At 34.6% G+C, this 24,024-nt stretch overlaps 3 protein-coding genes across 4 annotated transcripts in view; 2 read left to right on the top strand and 1 right to left on the bottom strand.

Moving 5' to 3' along the window:
* The first annotated feature begins 1,042 nt into the window (after positions 1 to 1,042).
* LOC126778232 (uncharacterized) lies at positions 1,043 to 7,310 on the top strand. 2 transcript variants are annotated; one of them, XM_050501727.1, is made up of 9 exons: positions 1,043 to 1,166; positions 1,536 to 1,907; positions 2,134 to 2,221; positions 3,186 to 3,372; positions 3,733 to 3,875; positions 4,078 to 4,210; positions 4,488 to 4,597; positions 5,012 to 5,045; positions 7,051 to 7,310. In XM_050501727.1, the coding sequence occupies exons 2-8, from the start codon at positions 1,549 to 1,551 to the stop codon at positions 5,021 to 5,023; spliced, it is 1,032 nt and encodes a 343-aa protein (XP_050357684.1). In that variant the 5' UTR covers positions 1,043 to 1,166; positions 1,536 to 1,548; the 3' UTR covers positions 5,024 to 5,045; positions 7,051 to 7,310. The 2 variants fall into 2 exon arrangements, with proteins under 2 accessions (XP_050357684.1, XP_050357677.1); XM_050501720.1 differs by lacking the exon at positions 5,012 to 5,045.
* Positions 7,311 to 9,648: 2,338 nt separating this feature from the next.
* Positions 9,649 to 20,368, top strand: LOC126774543 (uncharacterized). The gene is made up of 13 exons (XM_050496112.1): positions 9,649 to 10,002; positions 11,128 to 11,213; positions 12,997 to 13,099; positions 14,168 to 14,307; positions 14,707 to 15,499; positions 15,932 to 16,019; positions 16,301 to 16,426; positions 16,915 to 17,080; positions 17,379 to 17,554; positions 18,206 to 18,335; positions 18,790 to 18,946; positions 19,538 to 19,680; positions 20,249 to 20,368. The coding sequence occupies exons 1-13, from the start codon at positions 9,705 to 9,707 to the stop codon at positions 20,366 to 20,368; spliced, it is 2,526 nt and encodes an 841-aa protein (XP_050352069.1). The 5' UTR covers positions 9,649 to 9,704.
* A 249-nt stretch (positions 20,369 to 20,617) lies between these two features.
* Positions 20,618 to 24,024, bottom strand: part of LOC126777978 (uncharacterized) — a 47,657-nt gene continuing 44,250 nt past the window's right edge. Inside the window, exons 11-15 of the mRNA XM_050501349.1 lie at positions 23,764 to 23,843; positions 23,214 to 23,439; positions 22,639 to 22,813; positions 22,144 to 22,286; positions 20,618 to 21,876 (exon numbers count right to left, since the gene is read on the bottom strand). Of these exons, the coding sequence (XP_050357306.1) occupies positions 21,748 to 21,876; positions 22,144 to 22,286; positions 22,639 to 22,813; positions 23,214 to 23,439; positions 23,764 to 23,843 (753 nt within the window). The 3' untranslated portion in view covers positions 20,618 to 21,747. The remainder of the gene's footprint in view (positions 21,877 to 22,143; positions 22,287 to 22,638; positions 22,814 to 23,213; positions 23,440 to 23,763; positions 23,844 to 24,024) is intronic.

Genomic DNA, 24,024 nt, shown 5'->3' with positions numbered 1-24,024 from the left:
TATAGTACTGTGTATATATATGTATTTATTTTTATTTAAAAAATAAAAATTGAGATGATTAGTACACCTCCGCTTTATTTATTTATTTATTTCATGTCCTTCACCCAAAGGTTGTCTGGAAGAGATCGCTCTTTTAGCGATAAGACCGCTTTTTGTACAAAATAGTTTTCATTTCTTTTGTGTTTGTGTTTAAAATGATTCTGTAACTCTTTTGGTGTACAATAAAGCATATTCTATTCTATTCTAAATTACAGTATTTTTATTCGCAAAGGGGCGATATTCGCAAAGTGGCTGGCAGCGGATGGAAATTGAGAGCTGAGGATCGAGCTCAGTGGCGTGCCATTGGAGAGGCCTATGTCTAGCATTGGATGACGAATTTTATTGTAACACTTAAAAAGTATTTTTAACTTATAAAAACAAAATACGCATTACAATAGAAAAAAACACGCAGTCTAAAAGATTGTCTTGTAGAATTGTACCCAAGTCGCTGGCACTATAGCCTCTGCACCGCTAGACTCAGCCTTTGAGCTAAATAAGCGCTAGCTCTTGCGTCACCAGAAGTGTGGACCAGTTTTTTAGAAAGATCTTTTATAATTTTTTTAGTAATATAACCTAAAATGGTTAATAACACTTTAAATCATGTGTGATGTTCTATAGTAGTTAAGAATTACATATTATTGTGTGCATTTTATGTTTAATATTTTGATAAATGTGAATAAATGATCTTTATTAAATGGCTTCTTAACCAAGAGAATTATATCAAAACGTATAAAACAAATTAATAACAAAGAAAAGCATATTATCTCAACTCACCAGAAAGGCTGTGGTGCATCTAAGAAGTGTTAAAAATGTTTATTAACTTATAATAATGAGAACAGTTTTTCTTATAATATAGTAAAAATACAATTGAAATAAAAACGTTGAAAATGAATGCTGTATCTTCGGTAATTTGAGCTTAAAATTCTGTTTTTCATCTTAATGCGGTATTTCATTATCTAAGCTGGCTACATTTAGTACACAAGCGTTTTACTAACTATTGGCAACATTATTAATTAATGGCTGCGCTTGCGTGATGCCGGGTGCGTGTTATTTTAAGTTGTAAAGTGGCGTCGTTTTACTGTGTAATTGATATTTATTTGATAATAAGTTTAATTTAATATAAAAAGGTAAGTTATATGATATAAGTATTTCCTGAAGTTTTAGGATTAACTTCTAACATGTCATAACAGTGACTTCATACGGGTGTATGGTTTCGTGAATTTTCCATTGAACGCCATGCTTCATGGCGCGCTTGATTGATATCGATAATTTCACCGTTATACCTTTACGTCCTAAAATTGTTTGTTAACAACTATTATGAAAAGTAAAATTAGTTCAAAGGTACATTTACCCTTTTCGCGGGTTACGAGTTTGTCCTTGATGCAAGATAGGCGGCAAACGTTTTTTTGTTGTATATGTCACTAGTTATGTTTCTATATGGCGGGAAATGGCTGTCCACGGGTAGAATAATTAAGATTAGTTTTCATAATTTTTAGCCAATAAGCAAGAATGGTGGCTCAAAAGAAAGGTCGTGGTGCGAAAAACCAGGGTGCCAAAGCCAAAGCGAATCAGCCCACTCAGGAAGTACCTGAGGCCGAAGTCGCCGAGCCTGTAGAGACCGACGAGAACAATGGAGACGCGCAACCTGAGGCCGAACAGGCAGAAGGGACAGGTGCGGAGGAATCCACCGAAGAACAAACTGAAGGAGAACAGAATCAAGGTGATGATGCAAAACCTGAAGAACAAAAAGAAGACAAAGTTGAGGCTGGTAAACTTCTTGTGGAAAATCTCCCGTCAAGCTATCTCTTTGATTATCAAGAAAAACTCAAGGAGCTGTTCTCCAAGCATGGCGACGTCGTCAGCGTCAAGTGAGACTCTTAAAAATTAATGAACCTAATAAAATTAACATGTTGTTCTGATAACATTCAAATATCAGTTCCTGAATTTTTGGTCAATTTTGCTTTACTCTTGCATTATAATTTTTATTAAAAATACTATAAATTTATACTGTTCCCTGGCTGAAGATATGCCATGAACATATTGGAATATTATCGTAATGGAGTATTAACGAGGGAAATTTTTCTTTCTTTCTAGACGTGGTCCAATCATTGTTACTGAACTGACCACGACTCCGACATTATCGGCTATAGTCGAATTCAAAAACAAAGATTCTCTGGAAAAGGTAAACAAATGATTATTAACATTATTATTGTAAAATTTTTATTATTTAGATGACCTTAATACTGCCTTCAATGGTTAAAACCTAGGAAGGCGATGCTTTAATATAAGGCTAGAATTATTTTTCCAAATTCCTTGAAATCCTAATGTAAAGTATGAATGACTATTTGAATGTTTCTCTAATGGCTGATCTGCTACTTCCAAGTATATTTTTATGGATATTGCTCTTTTGAGTAATAAAAATTAAATTATCAAAAGATGATAATTTAAATATCTTAAAAGTAGGAAATCAGTCAATATATGTATTTTGTTTTATATTCATTTTGCACAGTTTATTTTTTATTTTATTTATTTTTTAACTAGCAACATTAACATGTTTTTTATCTCAACATTTTGCTTAAAAATATATATATGTATATTTTAATGTTGTTAGTTATTTATTGTTTGTATAAGTTTATTTGCGTATGTACATTTCACAAGTTTCATGATTCATTTGAAACAATTGTTACATGACCAAGAAAACATAGCTACCTAATGTTTCTTTAAAGTTTTTCTCCATGTTTCACGTACTCTTGATACATGATTTATTAGTATTTTGTGTATGAACTTCATACCGTTTCAATGTTATACTGAACTACATACTAAATTATATCATTCAAGACAATATACTACACAAATATTTATTCCAATGGGTTTATTTATATTATTGGGTTAATAATTATTGAAAAAATAAATTGTGTATTTAATAATTTTTGAAACCAAAAGAGGTTTTATTACATTATGTAGCAATAAAAAAGTAAAAATACAGTTGCATCTTATATTATTTAGAGAAGACATAAAGGAAACTTTTCAATGAAAATACAAACACACATTACAATGAAACAATAAGTATTGAATCTCATCATCTTAAAAACATCATCCATATCATCCCTCCCCTCCACCGAGCGCACTAACCGGCCGCCCCTCAGGCGCTGGCGGAGAACGGCACGGTGCTGGACGGCAGCGCCATCTCCGTGGCGGCGGAGTCTCGCGCCGAGACCGCGGTGCTGGTGGGCGTGCCCTACGAGGCCAGCACGGACTACGTGCGTCTGCTGTTCGCGCAGTGCGGGGATATCGCGCACGTGCACGAGTTCAGCAAGACCAAGTATAAGATATGTAAGTATTATCTGATACCTAAAATAAAACTATTATTCGAGCAATTAATTTTAAGGTTTTTTTTTCTTCTATACTTTCAATTAAAAACCAATTAACAACCTGAGAATTCTTGAGGCGGTTTAAGTTATTTAAAATTTATTTTACTATTTTTAAACTACTATTATTAAACTATTATACTATTTTTTTATTAAAACAGACGTTTTAATGGTAACATGCTTATATTATGATTTCAAATTATTTCTTATGTTTATTTAACATAACAATATATTGTTATGTACTGTTAGTCTAAAAATAATTGAGTCCAATAAAAATATTCTTATGTTGTTGATTTTCTATAACAAATTAAACTTTTCTGTACAGTGAGAGTAACTTTCCACGAGAAAGAGGCAGTGGAGAAGGCTCTGAAGCTAGACCGAGAGTTGCGCATCAACGGCTTCCTCGTCACCGTTTCCAAGTACCGTGATGAGGACGAGCAGAAAGCGCATTCCGCCAACACCAATAAGGTACATACATGCATTATAAGTATAACTAATATTGGTGTTTTAATTCTCTTGTCTACTAATATTGGTGTCTTCTCGGTACGTTTAGAACAAAGTGTACATAATAATCTTAGGACAAAAGAGTAAATAAAAAAAAAAAAACAGTTCAATCTCATAAACCATTATAACTATCGGAGTGTTACTAATGGGCTTCATGGTATATTAGAACAAGCGGCAACACGCACAACAGAACCGCAACACCAACGTCGGTAACAACGCGGGCGGGGGAGCGGGCGCCGCCGCGCGCGCCAACTTCCGCCCACGCGGGGCCGCCTTCAACGCTAGGGGGAACTTTAGAGGTTCGTATTACATGTTTTATTTTTGTCTCTTCGACCACAATGAGCTTTAAAAAGAATTTATTTAGAGATGAAGATGTTTTATCTAGGTGTACTGTACTATATTAGCTTCACCTTGTTCATTACACTGCTGTCTAGTATGAAGAATTTGTATTTTACGTTCAATAGAAGTAGTTTATATATGTAATACTAAGACCATTTAATAATTTTCAACTAGTTTTTTTGTTAATTTTAATTAAATTGATGCAAATAAAAATATAACGTGTGTGCTTTCGAACAGGAGGACGCGGGCGCGGCTTCGCAGCTCGCGGCGGAGCCTTCCCGCGCGGCGGGTTCGCGCCCGTCAACACGTACCTGCCGCCCGCGCACCAGCCCTTCATGGGCCGACCGGTACTTGTCCCGATACTTTAGTACTACTGCACTACCGCAACTGCGCTCAGTACGCGGGCGGAGTCGCGTTTTCATTTTATTTTCTTTCTTTAGCAATAAAACTTTATTCAAAATATTATTACCATTGAGTAAACTTCTCTAATAACACAGTCGTGAAAGTGAATGAGCTTGATACTGTATGCTCTTATTGGTACATTATACACATAATATTACAAGTTCATAATGACAAACATAATCTCAATATACTGCTATTTGATTTCATTATGTTCACCTCAAGTACTACAGTTCCATTTTTATAAAATATGATTTCTCATTTGTTTATCATTTACAAAAGAAACGAATGCATAGAAAAACAAAAATAAGTATATAATTTGAAAAGAAATATGCATATTACATTCTGTGCATTCTTTTCAGAACTACCTGTAGAACATTAATCAAGAACAAACAGGTAACTTAAAAAAAACATTCATGCAAGGTACCTTAGCATTGTAATGTATGCAATTTTATATGATAACACACCATGGGAATGAAACGAACGCATTCAGGTTTTATCAATTAAAAATACAATTCAACTGAGTTTTTTATGCCGGTCCACTCAGGTCTGAGGGCTGCTTTTCGAACTGGTGGTAATTAATTAATAATCAATAAGCAAGTGTAACACTTCTATGTTGAATAAGATTTTGACTTTTAGTTGATAAAAACAAACAATCGATCGAAAATCGTGAATGCGATTGATAATGGTATAGTTAAGTTTTATACGATGGATTAATTTTTGATATTTATTAATTGATTAATTGAAATTTTATAAATTCATAGATGTCCTAAAATCTTCAATAACCAAAGTGAACCATGTTCTATTCAGAGTTTACCAGCCATCATACCTACCTGACATGAAAAAAATATGATTCCTGTTAAATGGTTTATAAAATAAAATACATATTGAATAATGTAATAAAATAATGTAGTTAATTTTAAAGCTTAGTACAAGTCCAATAGCAACACTAAATGACAGCCAATTTATTTGTCGATTTACTTTGTAATCAACAAATAAAAAATAGCAGCTTATACATATATTTTTTTTACTATAAGACATGTTTTGAAAGTTGTACTCAAACATTTACTATAATTACTTAAGCCTATTTATGAAAGTAATGTTAATTGACCGTCAAGTTTATCGAATTAAAGCAATTTAAAGATTTCACGGTAGAACATGTTCAATAGGATTTAACTTATACGTGATTCGTAAATAGTGGCAGTAGAGTATTTTTTCTACTTTTACTTACTTACTACATTGAACGAAAGGTCTTTTGTATTCTTATTAGTTGTTTTTATAAGTCTATTTTGTATTGTACATAAATACTATATTTATGTACAATGAATTTTTTCATAAGTAATTTTAGTGTCAGTAAGATATTTATCCATTCAATGCGACAGTCATTAAAATTATTGAAACATAAAAGTAAAACATTGGTATGTTCATGTCAAGCATAGAAAGATCTCTAGTGTTTGCATATTTAAAACAGCTTAACAGCCTTTGAAAGATTAGAATGTATTTTGTAGAGGTTATCTGAATGATAACTCTTTCAAACATACTAAGAATAAGAAACCGAAATTATTTTGATAAAGCCTTATCTATTTGTATTTAAACAAAACCTTGAAATTCACCCTTGTTACGTCAATAGTAAATTTAAAGCGGATGAAACTGTGAAGTGCAGCTACTTATATTATATACTAAGACTATTGACTATGAAACGCACTGCCATCTTCTGGTATAAGTTTTACGTACATAGACAATATCAGTATAGGTGTGTATTTTTAAAGAGCTTATTCTTTACATTGCATGCCAAAATTAATGTCGCTACTAATATTTTATTTTCGATTCCATCAAGTGATTTAAAAGTCTAGTTCTATGCAATACCAAAATAACCGATCCTCATATTCATTTATAGCATAAGTTGGGACTGACTGACTCGTTGGTCTAGTGGCTACATGTAATAAAAAGTTATTGGGTTTTCTGTCGGAAATTCTCAATAGCAACCCGGTGTCTGGAATTTGGTAGTGTGTACACTCGCGTGCCTCGGAGAGCACGAAAAGCCGTTGGTCCTGCGCCTGAACTCTTTCCAGTCGTGTCGGATTGCTGTTAAATCGGATTATGAGAGTTAGGGATTAGAGAGTGCAACTGTGTTTGCGCACACACTTGTGCACTATAATATGTCTTGCGCAGTTGGCTAATATCTCTTGAGATTGGCGGCCGAAATTGATCCAAAGGACATTATTATTATAAGTTGGGAAGTAGAGACCTTACTTTACTTATAATTATGGTAGAACGAGAATTACCGAATATTATAGTAATGCTATATTCTAGGCCGTTATACAACTTATACCAAATTGTCATATTACGAAAAACTTTACGATCGTAGAATGGACTATATAATTTTTTTGTTCTCTTACAGCAAGGCGGGTTCATGAACGATGGCCAGAGGCCGAACAAGCGACTCCGACAGATGTAAACTCTTTGTAAAGTATAATAATAACAAGTATTGTGCGTCGTTTTATGTCGTGTGTGTGTGAGTGTGCGCGTCCTACAGACAGTCAGGCAGTGACAGATGGCAGTATCAGATAAATCTAGCTAATTGTATTTACTAAGTACATGAAATAAAAATAATTGTAAACTATTGTCTTTTGACAGATAATAAATAATTACTAACATTTCGCCAATGTTTTATTTTTCTCCTTTACAGTGAGTGCTATTATATTTTATAGATGATAATCCACCGACATGCATAGGAGCAGCGTGGTGAAATAAGCTCCAAACCTGTTCTGCTGTTATTTTATTAAAATAAAATTATGCTTTAAATTTTTCTTTTATTAGCTTATTTAATATGATATAGAAAAAGATTTTTAATTTTTTATTATCGTAAATTAATTTAATCCCTAGTTTTCGTCCGAGTGTTGTGGTGGGAGGGGGGGGTTTAAGTAGTAGGTATAAAAAGCCGAGAATATAAATGTTAGAGCATTTATAATATTAGTATAGATGACAGTCTAAGTAATAATTGAGTACTCGTATACCTTACTTGATCTGTACTTAATTATAAAAATCCGTAAAGCATTGTAGTTATCAAAATTACAAACAATTTTATATACACTGGCCGCCAAAAAAATCGACCCACCCGTATTTTTTTACTTACAAAGTTGTTATGTTAACTATGCGACGACCTAGGTGGATTGTTTTACTTATGGGACATAAATTTAACATTTCATTACCCACTTGATATTAATTTGGAGGAGTTGTAAGTGTTATTGAGGATATTTGGAATATTTTTAAAGTATTGATAAGAAAACGTTACTTTGTGCACAAAGTGCATGGTTACTTTATTTCCAGTTCTTAACGCGGAGTCATCTCGGTTCGATGTTTATTATTGATTAAGTGTATGAAACTTTGTTGAAACAATAATTTTAATAAGTTTAAACATAAAAAATGGATACTACTGAAGCAGAAGCTGCTCAAGTCGTAGCTCTTATTGATGAGGGGTTAAGTCGGCGAAATGTGGCTAGAACACTAAAATTAAGTCGTTCAGCGGTGCGAAGAGTATACAAACGCTACTTGGAGACTGGGGAGTATCGCCGGAGACCAGAATCTGGCAGGGGGCGTGTCACGAACCCGACCGATGACCGTTTTATTGGTTTGACGTCTTTAAGAAACCGACATCTTTCGGCTGTTGACGTTCAAGGTAGACACCGAGAAAGTCGTGGAGTGTCTGTGAGTGAAAATACTGTAAGAAGAAGACTTCGAGAGCAAAACTTAACCCCTCACAAGCCAGCAACAGGACCAAAACTCACAGCATCCCATCGACAAGCAAGACTACAATTTGCTAGGCAGCACGTCGATTGGACGCTGGACCAATGGGAGACAGTATTGTTCAGTGATGAAAGCCGAATGTCTCTAGTAGGCTCTGATGGACGACGTAACGTCATGCGAAGGCCAGGAGAACGCTACTCTCAGTGTTGCATTCGAGAAACAGTCCGATTTGGTGGAGGCTCTACAATGTTTTGGGGAGGTATTTCTTTGACGGGACGCACAGAGCTGGTTTTTTTCCGTAATCGTGCTGTTAATGCTGAAACTTACATAACGTACATTCTGGAGCCTCATGTGATGCCTTACGCTGGATATATTGGGGATAATTTCCAACTTATGCACGACAACGCACGACCTCACGTCGCTAGAATTGTTAAAGACTATCTCAGGGAAGTCGAAATTCTAGTTATGCAGTGGCCAGCCAATAGTCCGGACTTTAACCCGATAGAGCACCCCTGGGACCAGCTAAAACGTACGGTTCGAGCACGAAATCCAATTCCAGAAACCCTGAATCAACTGGAAGCTGCCCTAACTGAAGAATGGCAACGGACCCCACAGGAAGACATTAAAAAGCTAATCAGGTCACTTAATAGGCGTATGCAGGCAGTGATTAGGTCAAGAGGAGGAAACACTCCCTATTAAAGTAAGATTTAGGCACCCAAATTTAAGAACAAACGGCATAATCGTTTTGTACACAAAAAAATAAAATTGCGTAAAATTTTGTGTTTTCGTGTTTTGTCACATATTTACCTAAAAACCTATTTTTTGCGCACTATTTCTGTTTTTGTACAATCCTACAATTGCATTTTTTCATTATCAATCTTAAAAATATAAATATGTGGTAGTTTAAAACCATATGATAGCTTTTTTACAAAAAATTTAGGTGGGTCGATTTTTTTGGAGGCCAGTGTACTTTAATTTAGCAAAAAAATATATAGAGTTCTACTACTTAGTACTAAAAACCTCAAGAAAACAAACCGGCATCGAACACACCGTCCATCATTTCGCGAATCCGATCTTCCGACAAGATTAATGCTAGTTTCGTAATAATTATGTTTACAAATGCATTATAAAACGGTTGTTAGCATTAGAAATTACGCTCCTTCTCCTTACATTGACTTTGAAGTTATTAGTCTATGCGTGCCGCATGAGGACAGGCGTTACTATTGTTTCTGAACGCAACGTGCGCGCACGCTCTTCGATTTTGTAAACAAATAAGCGTAAAAATATTATAGTACAGATTATGACAAAATGAAGTTGAAAGTGATAGTAGTGCTTTTAACTTTTTTTAATTTTGCTAATAGTGCCAAAGTACACACACGACAAAATGTCGGTGGTTTTAAAAGGGAACCGTTGAAAATTTCTAAAAGTTTTCGTTCTCGCGGAGAAGTAATGGAGAATTTATTTATAATTTTTGATCCCTCATTCTTGGCGTATGTTTGGCCGAAAATAAAAAACGGTGTGCATTTGAATATAGAACCTTCTTGTTGGGAAGATGTTAGTGTGTTTTTAAAAGACTTGGCCGAGGGTCGATCCTGGGCTTACAGAGGTAAGCTTAAACATTTTAATTTTTATTTCTTTATACAAAATACATTAAAAATATTTTTTACGATATATACAAACAATTTATTATAAAAATTAAACGTACAAATACTTTGGTTAATAATTAATTCCTTATAAAAATATTAGGAAATATATGGCATATACGCATTTTATATCGTGATGTCAATCACACGCATCAGCGGTTAAAAGCAAGAGTTTTCATTCGTAATTAATGCAGTAATTGTCATGTAATGTCAACGACTCGACATTTAATACTTTATGTGCTTAATTACTATACAATTAAATACGGAATTTGCGTGGCAAATTGGTACATTATACAGCGTGATTCTTGTGTTAGGAAAAATTCTTAAGCTGATATTATTAATTGCGTTCGAATTATTACTGATTCAATATCTCGTGACATCATTTGGTTTTTTTTAAATAAATGATTAGGAGATGGATTTTTTAACGAATATGCATTTTTGTGCGCGTTATAAAATAATTTACATTGTCTTTTTATACACGATAACTACATGACTAAGGTCTGTCGGTTTTTAATATAGATTTAATTATTATTATTAGCTTGAGCATAGAAGAATACAATTTACTTTAGTGCCATATTTCCGTATATATCCCATTATTATAGCGCTTTCCTTTTAAGGAGATGCTACTCTACTGCGAACTGCTAGGCCAGTGCTAAAAGATGTAGACAGCTTAACTTACAAATCTCAATAATTTAACAGCGTTAAGTACCTAGGTCATAAAAACGAGAATATATTATAAATAAAAGCTAAAACGAAAATAAAAGGTATAGATAATTTATTTTATCTTTCATATAAGCCATAACTACTACTCGAAATGTAATTTTATAACCATGTATATCTCTGAATTTCCGTCATTGAAATGATCCAGGTCCGGGAACGGTCTGTGTTATTGCCGAGTCGTGGGTCCTTTTCGAGAACTCGGTCTCCTTCAGGTTATCAGTTCTTCGATTTAAGCTTGTTATAATTATTTATTTTATTAGGAATCGAGAACGATTGTCTAATGTACAAATTCTTTAGAATAGATTTTAAGATGTAGAATTCACACTGTAAGAAGAAACCTAAAACAATAATGTATCCTTTATTCACAGCTGCGGATGCGTCTGGCCGATACCAGTCTGGTCTCTTCGAAGGAAAACGATTTTGGCTCGGTTCAAAAGAACAGTGTCTGTTGTTGGTAAGTTTATTGGGATAAGTGTTAGGAATATACCGTTATAATCTTGTTAAATGTAGTAATTGTCTATGGGAGCATCATATTGTGTTTGGTGATAGGTAAGCCAGAAAGCTATGTAACGAAATACGTATATTCATAGGTACTTATATTAACATATTTACGACTCTTATAATATTTATTGTGTAGTAATACAATAAGTTGATTTAAATTCGAGTGAAATAATTAAAAATGACACAGTTTTGAATAATTTCACTTTCATGTATTAAAACTGTTATGTCATGATGTTGTTTTTTTTTTGCAATATCATAAATTTGCATAACTTGTCCAAATTTAAATTAAGACTGTTTAGTTTTCTTTTCCATCTGATTTACTTTAAACATTTATATTATCTATACCAATATAATATCTGTTTGTCTGTTACATCACTAAACTAATGGACCGATCGGAATGAAATTTGACATAGGGTTGCCTTAGGAACCTGGATAAGGATTGAGGTATCTAAATGGAATTTATCCTAATTAATCTTATAAATGCGAAAGTGAGTTTGTTTATTTATTTGTTTGTTACACTTTCAAGTCTTAACTACTCTACCTATTATCATGAAATTTTTTATACATGTGGTCAGGGGTACAGAGAAGTACATAAAGTACATAACACCTCCCCCACACACGCGGGCAAGCGCGGGAACGAGTGGAGAAATAAATTTAACGCGAATGAAGTCGCGGGGAACAACTAGTGTTATTATAAACGTAACTATTTTAAAACTGAAAGTACGATTTCGAGCATTTAAAATGTAAATTGGTTTTTATAATAAAATATAGAGATGCCACAAATATTCAGCTACTATTTTTTTATTTTCTTCGTATTCAAACACTTTGTACCTAACAGAGAGACTGTTTTATAATATATTTTGACTGGCTTTATTATATTATATAGGTACTACGTCCTTACGTAGGTACGCCGGATATCGAATGCCTTTTGAAAATAGATTCTTATTATATAATACTTTTAGCCAATGCGCCACCAATCCTGGGAACTAAGATATTATGTCCCTTGTGCCTGTAATTACACAGGCTCACTCACCCTTCAAATCGGAACACAACAATAACAAGTACTGCTGTTATGCGGTAGAATATCTGATGAGTGGTTGGTACCTAACTAAGACGAGCTTGCACAAAGCCCTACCACCAGTGAATACAAAATTATAGTCCCATACCTACTGCTATGGGACTATAATTTTGTAGAGCATGAATAGTCTGTAGCTTACAATTTTTTTTAAGGTGCGGTGGTAATTTTCCTATTTTGCGTTTGCGGCTACCATCTGGTGCTGGTAAACTGTTATTAAATGCACTTATATGTATATGTATGACTATGTATATAATTTGTTACGTTCTAAATAAAAAAAATCTTTCGCAGCATTTCTCTTAACACCCAATATCTATAATAAAAATAATGGCTACGGATCATTGTTTTAATTCGAAAGTTTGGCTGTTTATCATTCAATAACGCTTGGCATAGAAGTCGATTATGCCGTGAAGTAATTTTTATAATTCATAAAAAATCATTACTAATATTTTATTTACACAGAGCGATTTTTTTTTTATAATTAATAGGCCAGCGTTTGACCGTTGACTTGCCTGATGTTAAGCATCGACACGGTCTAAGATGTAGCACGCTTGCATATAAGAAACCTGTTTAAACGATGCTGGCTAATGATAACTAAGAAAATTATGTAATAAAATATCTAATTAAATGTTTAGTTTAACTTTACAATTTACAATCGCAGGATGAAAAACACAAATCTATGGAAACAAATCGGACATGGGGAGAGTTTTATAGCGGCGACTACCTCAACGCTCTGTTGAGGAGGGAAAAGGAGTTTGGAGGGAGTAAGTACTCATCCTGTATTGATTTCGATTGCCTGTTTTCTTAAATTATCGCTTCAATATTTCTTAAATACTATTAAACATATTTTAAGCAGCTATAGGCTTTAGGTTAATATCGAATATTGATATTGATCACTAACAAAATGGCCGAATGTTTGCTCAAAATTCGGCCATATTTGATGCGAATTGATGTAGTATTATTTTCTATAAATAGTTATAAATATCTTTTATATTTTTGAATCACATGAACAGTTTTAATACGATTTTTTGCTGTAGTAATAAAAATAAATGTTTGTTATTAATTGTCTTTTCTTAATTTTAAAAAGGCACGATAGTAGATATTTAAGTATGGATACAAAAAATGCTGAATAGTTAATTATTCGTTGTAACGTACGTACTATTTATTAGATGTATTATTTATATTTAAAAATATATATATTATAAAAAATAAATGTAGAGTCGATGTGAAATTTACATACAATTAATGATTTTTATCATAATTCGATTATATAATATTATGTAAATTTAAATTTTATGTTATCGTTTTATATTTACATCATCACATTATCTAATGAGACATAATAAAAAATAAAAAAAAAAACAAAATACAAAAATGAAAGTGAAATTTTTTGTTAATAAATGTTCTCATTTTAAATTATTATTCTGCTTATCTTGTATATTATTTAAAAATACCAGATAGTACTGGCTTGCACTGCAGTATCTTATTCTTTAATTATTTTTATAACAATTATCAGATTCGATTCGTGCGCCACTTAAGGTGGAATCTGACACATCTTCACGCAAAAGTAAAGAACATCTTTAAAAAGTATTGACTGAATCGGATAAACATAGCTCATAACTTTTATATAAACGCTAAACAGCAACACTTGATATTCGTGATTTCGGTTTGAATGATGATTGAGCCATTACAAGAACATACATCTTAAGTTCTGTAGCTTACTGGACTTTGATGGTGGTAGGTTATGTTTCAGTGTATATGGCCTACAAATGGTTGCCCTTTGCTCATGTACAATCCTAAAAAAAAAAAAAAAAACGTTATACAATTCGCAGATATCGAGGAGTGGCGCACGTTATTGCAGCGTGACGAGCTGATGCGTCGTGTGGTGGAAGCAGACAATGAAGCGCCTATATCGGTATCATACACCGCTCTCCAGATAATGCTCAACATCACCAAGTTCACTATGCCTAGAGTAAGTTACGCCTTACCTACCTAAGCTGCCATATAATAACATTTATTGTTGTAGAATTTCTAAATAAACAAAGTATGCCAGTGTCAGGTAAAATTAAACACTTCACAATATTTTTTTTAATCTATATATTTAGCTGTAATGCACCAGTGGATAGATCACGTGGATCTTAACCCAGTACACTCAATTACAAATCTAAGACAACACAAACTTTTTTTGGGTTTTTTATGTGCTGTATTTGTTAAAATTCATCTTGTGGATGGAAATGAAAGATTACATATTAACGAAACTTGCATGTGTCGGTCATAACTCTGCCACAATGCCACAACTGCTGGGCAGTGTATATCTTTGCCTAGTTAACCAACATAACGCTTATTTAATAAAATAACATATTTTTTACAGTCCTATGAAATTACGCTCGGCCTGTGCCTCCCACGGACATGCGTAGCAGAAGATGTAGTTTCTATAATTAATTTCTCGATCATGCTCAATGACAACCTGAAGACCAATAAAACAGTTTCAAGAACCATTAAAATAACATCCCTGAGACACGTAGAGAGTTCGTATGACATCAAAACTGATATCGGAGCTGTTTCGTTAATACTAGTAACATTGACTCTTCTTATGCTCTCAATTGTAGCGACGGTGGTAGATTTAGATCTGGTGAAGTTAAAATCCTATAAAGCGACAAGTTTCGACTTGCAACAATACAACAATGATGACAGAAAATTAAATGGAAAAAAGAATAGCGTCCTTAAATCTGCAACCGCATTGGAAACTAAAATTGAAGCGGAAACTATATCAATGAAGAACTTGAATGAGCTGAAGAGAGCGATGAGGGAAAAGGCGATACATCCTTCGATTACGCTCGACGTAATGGCGGTGGAAGTAAAAGCGAGTTGCAAGAGATGTGGGAAATATAAGAAGCAATGCGTGAATCCTATGCAGATGGAGAATGTTCCCCCTTGTCCGAGGGTTAAATACAATTCCTGTGCGAGTCTCACTACTGAGTTTAAGAGGAAGAACGGTGTTTGGAAGAGCTTGCTGCTGAGTTTCTCTTTGAAACATAGCTGGATGAGGATCTTCAACACGACGATGGCGAATAAAGATTTAGCGATGGTGCACGCGCTGAAGATAGTTGCCGTGCTGTGGATCATCTTCGTGCATGTTGCAGTCACTGTTAACAGTCTTGCAGGTGAGCAGAATCTTTGAGGATCAATATTGAACTATTGAGCATTACACTTAATGGCTAAAAAGTCACCTTTATCTGTGGATAACCGCCGAGAAAAACTGTTCGGTTTTTCTTTATGCACTCTATTGTTCTACTCCGAAAATCCGATGAGACGACGATCCTACAAGAAAAAGGGAGGGCTGGTATAGGAGTAGGTATATGTGCTTTCTAGCGATTAGGTATATGAACGGGAGCACTACAAACTTCCAAACTTCGGTTACTGAAGATTTCTTGACCCAACTCAGGAAATGAACCATGGGCCAAGAGAGCTATAGTCTCACAAGTTAGCCACTAGAACAATAAGACAATTATAATAATGTAATATAAAGCTATCTTAAATTATGTATGAATTGAATAATAAAGTGAATTAATTATTCGTAAATATTTCGTTTTTAGAAAATGGCGGCGATGTCAATGATTATAACAATGTCTATTATATATTATCGACGGGGACTCTTGCATTCGATACGTTGTTTTTTACCAGGTAATATTTAATGTGAAATAAATTAATTCAACTTATAAATGTATTTTTTGTCTCAATCGTTTTCTTTTTTCAATTATTATATTATTTGTATAATATCTTTCATAAAATATAACAAAAACAGATGACGTTTCTTTATCAATTACTTGGTTTTAAATATATCATTAATATCTCTATGTTATTTATCTGGCTTCCGTTTCTTTTCGCTTTTCTTTTAAATAATATGAATATAATTGTATAATCGTGTTCAGCTGTCAGTTTTATTTAAATTACTTATTTTATAGTGGTTTATTCAGCGCGCAGCACTTCTTCTACTTGAAGAGTCGTTATTCCGAAGAATTAGTTAAGTTAGGGGGTATCTGTGGACAGTCACTACAGCTGCTATGTTTCATTACCAATAGAGCTATCAGGTTAGTCGTAATTTGTTTTTTTTTTTTCATTGCGTCGTGTTGTAAGCCGAGTAGGCTTACAACACGTGAATCTTCATTACGGATTTTCATGGCTTAATTTGTTTTTAATTCATCTCGTCTTCGGTAGTGAAGAAAAACATGGTGCGGTGTATCCTAACTAACCCTAATTAGAGTAGCGTGGTGGAATAAGTTCGAAACCTCAAAAGGAGAGGTCTAAACCCAGCAGTAGGATATATACAGGCTGTTACATTTTGTTACCTTTATTAAATCAACGTAAACGTTAATTGTGTTAATACGTTTAGCATAAATTGTAATAATATATGTGTGATATGTAGTAATATCTATTTCATGATTCTTGCACCGATTTACGGATTACAGGAATATATTTAAAAATAAGGCATCTTTCTTAGGTACAGTACTTAGTTTCATTTATTTTTGAAGACAATTTATTATTCATTTTAGTATACGTCATCGTGTGATTTGTTCAGGTTACTGCCAACATACATATATGCAATATTTTTGACGTCGATCCTTTCGCGAGTGTCCCGCGACACTGCGGTGCTGTCGTTGCCAGAACGCGACTACGACAATTGCGACCGCTACTGGTGGAGGAACCTTCTCTACATCACAACTCTCTACCCCAAAGAGGAACAGGTTTGTAACATTCTTTTGCCTTGACATAAATATAAGGAGAAATTATATCAAATCGTCTACGGAAATCGATCCGTTGAAGTCGTTTCATTACGAAACGTTTGTTATTGGGACCTTTTTCAAATTACGTCTCGTTATTCTAATATTCATAAGCGCGCGTTCTTCATTGAAAATCTTAATTGAAAATCTTGGCTTAAAATTCGGCCAAGCATCACCGAGTGTTTTAATTCGTATTAGTACCTTCCTTGTACTGACACATTACATTTGGAGGTTATTGACTTATTTTCGTGTATATTTTCAGTGCATGCAAGTATCGTGGTACTTGTCAGCCGAGACTCAGATGCATATGTTCGGTGCCTTGCTTTGTTTGCTATTGGCTAATAAGAAACGTAGAGCCGCCGCAGTGATGACGATCACATTGTTACTGGGGGCTACGGCATATGACATTGTCACTGCTTACTCGGATTATGGACAACGGTAGGTATTAACTTGATATATACATATCTATAAACTGAGCGGCTTTAGCTGGATTCGCTAGGTGGCGAAGTTACAGGCATGCAGAATTTCTATATTTTTTGGATGTCGCACATTAAACAACATAATATTATGCTTAACTTTCAGCTTCCTTGCACTTCTTTTTATTTTTAATTCAATATTCATTTTTTATACATCAGTACTAATTTTTGGTATTTGATTTGGTTTGTTATTTGAACTTGTTATTATTTTTGACATTTTTTTTTTATAGTAAAGGAAGGCGGACGAGCATATGGGCCACCTGATGGTAAGTGGTCACCAACGCCCTTAGACATTGGCATTGTTAGAAATGTTAACCATCGCTTACATCGCCAATGCGCCACCAACCTTGGGAACTAAGATGTTATGTCCCTTGTGGCTGTAATTACACTGGCTCACTCACCCTTCGAACCGGAACACAACAATACCAAGTACTGCTGTTTTGCGGTAGAATATCTGATGAGTGGGTGGTACCTACCCAGACGAGCTTGCACAAAGCTCTAGCACCAGTAAAACTTTTTTCTTCGTTAAATTTGAAAACCGATAGAAACATAGAGAAAGAGATAAAAACGTAAAGTTAACATAATGTAGTGATGACTTTGGTCGTATTTGCAGCGTCCCAAACGCATTCGTGTTGTACTCCGTGATTATAAACCGGCCGTGGTCGCGCGCGCTGCCGTACTACGCGGGCGTGCTGGCGGGCTGGCTGCTGCACGTCGCGGACGGGCGGTGCTGCGTGTCGAACGTAAGTTGTCTGCGCCGTACAAACTGTTCGCGCTGATAGTTCATAAGGGTGTATGCTATATTTGTCAATTTATGACGCTCTTGCGCCATCTTTTCTTAAATTTGTTTTATGTGGGCAGACTGGCAAATGGACCACCTGATGGTAAGTTTTCGCTTTGAAAATTATTAATTGTTCCTTAAATCATCAATGTGCCTCCAACTTTGGGATTAAAAAAAATGTCCCTTGTGCCTGTAATTATACTGGCTCACTCGCCTTTCAAACTGGAACACAATAATACTTTATGCGTGATGTGTGGGTGCTACCTACCCAGACAGCTTGAACAAAGCCCTGCAAAACCAAGAAAAAAAATCTTATCGTTTTATGAGAGTGAGAAAATAGTGTGCAGTTTTTCACTAGAATGATGTTAAATGTCATATTACACAGATAAGAAATAAAATTAAAAGTTTCTTTTTAGATAACGTCATACTGTTTCTGGGCTGCTACAGCGGTCACAGTGACCGCATCACTGACCTTACCCTTAGTGGATACGAGCTGGATTACAGCCTGGGTACACCTGACCTGGCCCGTGGCATTACTATGGCCTGCACTCGTTTGCGCCACGAAATATTCTGGTGAGCATAGTATGAACGAGTCTTGTATTCCTATTGGTATGGACTTTAAAGGTATTACAAAATACATTTTGTTAATGGATACAAAAGTCAGACATAATTATTTTTTTTTTATATTTTGTCAAATGCTGTCGATGATTGCATGTATCAGGGAATACGAGATAAATTATAAGTAAAAAAGTAAAGTAAAGTTAATGTCCCACTGCCCGGTTAAAGCCTCATCTCCATTGTGAGGAGGTTTGGAAATAATTCCACCACGCTGCTTCAATGCGGGTCGGCGGAATACAAGAATGGCGGATTTTCACCCGTAGCTCATGATGTTTTCCTTCACCGCTGGGCACGAGGTGAATTACAAACGCCCCGCTCGAACCCCCAATCTTCGGTTAAGATTCATCCGTATTAGCCACTGGGCCATTTTGGCAGAATATAAATTGAAGTTAAATTAATAAATCAAATTTACTTCGTTTTTTACTTCTATTCTTAATTAAAGTTTCACAGAGCTGCCGAACACGCAGTTATCATAATTGTTTCCTTTGCCGAACACTGGGCGAATTGTATGCACGATTTGGGCTGTAACCGATCCCCTCGTCCCAGCCTGGTCCCGGCGCGTGCTGTGCAGCGCGGGCGTGTCGGGCGCCAGTCGGCTGTGCTGGGCGGCGCTGCTGCTGCACGGCGCCGCCGCGCGCGCCGCGCTGCTCGCCGCCGACGGCGCGCTGTGCTCGCGACTCGTGTGCCTCGTGAGTGGACACACACACGCACGCACGCACACACACGTAAACGCACACGCACACGTGCACGCACACACACACAATCCGTAGTCCGCTGATCAATGATCTGTGAAATTACTTCATTTGTTACGTGAGAACGGTTAAAACAAACAAATGATTTCAAAACAAAACAATACAAGTTTTTGTGCAAAAAAATTTAAAACGAAATTGATACAGTATTACTTTGCTTTCCCTATTTTAAATAAAAAAAAAACGGGTTTTATTTTTTGTGCAGCCTATTTTTTTTTAATATTAACAAAATTAAGTAATATCATTCTACTCGATGCTACTAAATAAATTATTAACTTCTACGTACCACTTGGCCCATAATCGATCATATTAGGAGCGAATGAATGATTTTGTTAATTTTATAATATAAAAATGAACAGCAATGTAAAGTGTATCATTAATGATCGCCCACGAAAACTTATCAAACTAATTAAAAAATTAAACAAATCAAATACGAGTAGTACAATCTTTATTTTATAAACGCTATTTTGAAATGTTGAAAGTAAATAATAGATTTTTTATTTTTCAGATTTGTTACTTCGCGGGTTCTACTATAGTGACGCTAGTTGGCGCTCTCTGTCTCTCCTTGCTGATAGAAATGCCGGGTTGTTGCCTCCTTAGAAGAATATCAGACTACACATACCGATAATTTAAATTGGAATTATTAATTATTCGTGTTATGTAATGTTTATATTGTTAATAGTAATATATTATTTATTTAATAAATTATGTTTTAAAGTTATTGTAAATAAAACTTTTATATAACTTATTGTATAGATTATATTTTTTTAATATTTAATGATAACAACTTCATGCAATATTTTATGACTGTGATGAATAAAGTTCGAAAATAAATAAAAGACAGTTTTTAATTTACATTTTTATAAAAAGTCGTTTGATAAAAACTTACATCTAAATATTTACAGCTTATTTACATAATACGAAGCTTACAATTGCTTATGTACATTTTTGGACAACCTATTTAAACATTTTAACTATATTAATTATAATCTACAATAATATTATAATTTCGTCGAAATAAACCATAAACATAAAAAAAAAAATTTGGCCCAAATCATTTCATATCTTAAAAGTTAAACCGTTATGTTTTGTATTGATTTGTAAAATTATTTAATTTAATTTAATTGCAATAATATAATGCTAAAATGCTGGCCATAAATTTTAAACTAAACATTTAGACAACAACTTGAATCCAATAAATAGTAGCCAGAAAATTAACAAAGATATTACACGCTTGATTCCCAGACATCTTATTCGAATAAACAATTCGATACTCAACGAGTTGCTTTAATCTTTAGTTGTCCTTATCCAAATTAATTTTTTAAATAATTTGTACAGTGTAAAAAAAACAAATAACAAAACGTCAAAATCACCTTAATTTTTTGTTAAATTGAAATGCTAATTATAAAATATGAATTCCATTACCAATTTTATGAAAATGGCCGTATACAAATGTTTTGTTAGATGAAAATAAATAACATTGAGATTCCATATAACCGTAACAGATAACTTAAAAATAAAAATATGTATATGGTAACAAAAATAGGCTGTAGGTTAGCTACTAGCTACCAAAAAAAATGTTTTCACATTTATATTTCAATCAATATTTTTGCAGTCTGTGGTCACAAATTATGTATAGTTGGATATTTGTTTTAAGTCATAGCTAAAAGAAGCTAACTAAATATTAAACTATAAGACAAGAATATTTCATTTCATATTTGGATTAGAATAAAGATAATTTTGAATTGAATTCGGTTTTCAATTTAAATTATTAGAAAGATTTTAAATAAAGTTAAGAGATTAATTCTTAATTTTTTTAGACATAAGTGAATATTATGAATGATCACCTTTTTATGAAGTTTTTTTTGTTATAAAATACAGCTCTAAAAAGTTTAAAGCTTTTAAATTCCGTATTTAAATAACAATTCCTTACAAGACATGCAACCATGTAACTTTCATACCTTTACGTTGTAAAAGTAATTTATTAATTTAATATTTAATTTGTGATCACACTCGGTGGGGTTTCTTCTGCGGCGATAATATCTTGAGCATGGTGACAATCGGAGCCTCGAAGGCCACTGAGATGACAAACGCCAGGAAGTATGATATCACAGTCAGACCCAGGAAGAGTACAAACTGAAATAAAGTTACATTATTGATTTTTGTCTGATAAATGTAAAAATATGTAACTCTATAAATAAGTAATCATTATATTAAGCTCGCTTATATTTATTAACTATTTATTGACTTTTACTAGTATAAAAAAATCTTATGAGCTGTATGCTACTCGCAAGTTTAACTTGTTCGGCAGTAAAAGCTTGTTTTAGGTGACCTAAAAATCGATAGCTAGTCCATATCCAAGATCGTTATGAACAGCAGAGAATAATTCAGTCGACGGCTCACCACAAGCAGCTCCCCCAAATGTATGGGGTGCGTGAGATGCATGGCGACGTAGCGCAGCACGACGGGGTGCACGAGGTAGGCGCAGTACGTCACGCGCGAGAACGGGTACAGCACCGGCGCCGACAGAAGCGGCCGCACCCAGCCTGCGCACGCGCGTCGTTAATTACGGGGTTAGGGTTACATTCGGATGAACCGCAGGTTTATTTAGTCACTTAACCAAAACAATATTTAAAGAATAAATTCACTTCATAATAATATGAAATAAGCTCCAAACCTTCTCCTCAAATAGGGAGAGGAGGCCTCAGCCCAGCAGTGGGACATTTACAGGCTGTTACTTTTATAATATTAAAATTAGTTCCAAGTTTATTTAGACATTTTTTTATAAACGCGTTAAAATTTTTGTTGTTGAAGTATGATTCTTTTAATGTTAAAGAACCATGAGATAAATCACGGATTTAAAGTTTCTATAACCGTTACCATTAGCGAGTATCTCACCTCCGTGCCCCGTGGAGCAAGCGATGATGACCCAGCTGACGCAGGCCGCCCACAGCGAGTGCGAGAGCGCGCTGTAAGCGGCCGCCGACGCCACGTCCAGCTCCGTGCGGTACAGGCCGAAGATCAGGAACAGCAGCGTCGAAGTGCACACCGCCCAACCCACTAGCGCCCATATCTGAGGGCAAAAACTATCTTGAAAACCGAGCCATAAATAATCTAATCAATCAAGATTCATAATAGTTTTGAACTACAGTTGGTACATATATCAGAGTGATAATCATGCCATGAGTAGTCAGGCACGTAGTGGCGCCAGTAAAAAAGTAACAGGCTGTACAATATATTATGTTCTCCTACTGGCTAAAGGCCTCTTCTCTTTAGTAAAGGTTTGAAGCTTATTCCATCACGCTCTCCAATGCCGGTTGATGGATTTATATGTGGCTGTTGATTTTTAACTTATTCCATCATGTATTTCTTCACCGCCAAGCACGAGATAAATAAATAATGGATGGATATTTTAATCCAAAACACAGCAGTTAAATGAATATAAAATATTTTTATTCTCTATGGAACCTCACCCTGCCCATGTTGATTTTCAAATTAGTTTTAAACAGTATCCATCCAGTGGCCATCCCCACGAGGTAGGGTCCGAGTCTTGTCCATGGTTTGTCGTATATCTTGTCGAACTGCGTGAAGGGGTCCTCGCTGTTCGGTATGTGCTGACTGCTGTACGACACGTAGCCCGTGGTGATGAGGGACGACAGGAAGAACAGACCCGTCAATACCACTGACAGCTTGAAGTGACTGGAAGTTACAAAAATGTATATGTATGACGTCATAACGTTTTTTTTTATTACTGTTTGATGTCTTATTACTGCCTTATCTTGAGTAGATTGTCCCATTATTTTTTCCGTTAATTATAAGCAAATATAAGCCACTGGAAAAGTATCACATTATAGTAATATTTGTTAGACCTTAAATGCAAGCGGACTTAATAATCGGAATATTTGAGCAGTACTAGAGATATATATATATGGAAGAGAAAAATCACCGCATTGATCACAAATAAAGGGGATAAAGTTAAGGGGAATTAATGGTTGATCAATACTTTTTAGTTTGTTTAGTTACCTTGTAGCGAGGATAAGAAGGATAGCGCTCACAGCGTAGAACTGTGTATCGTCTGACAGGTACCAACTCCACAGCATACACTGGAAATATGCAAATATTTAGATTACGGCTATTTCTTATACTTCCTATAAGATTACTAGTTTCAACAACAATAATTAATAAAACAAATTTACACTGCAATTACGCAAATAAATATATGTTTATATAAATACTTCATTCCATATTGTTTATTTACTGTTATTTAAGTCAAAAAGGTTATTT

This window comes from Nymphalis io, chromosome 2 (assembly GCF_905147045.1).
Source record: "Nymphalis io chromosome 2, ilAglIoxx1.1, whole genome shotgun sequence".
Lineage (NCBI taxonomy): Eukaryota > Metazoa > Arthropoda > Insecta > Lepidoptera > Nymphalidae > Nymphalis > Nymphalis io.
This window is presented reverse-complemented; position numbering and strand designations above follow the sequence as displayed.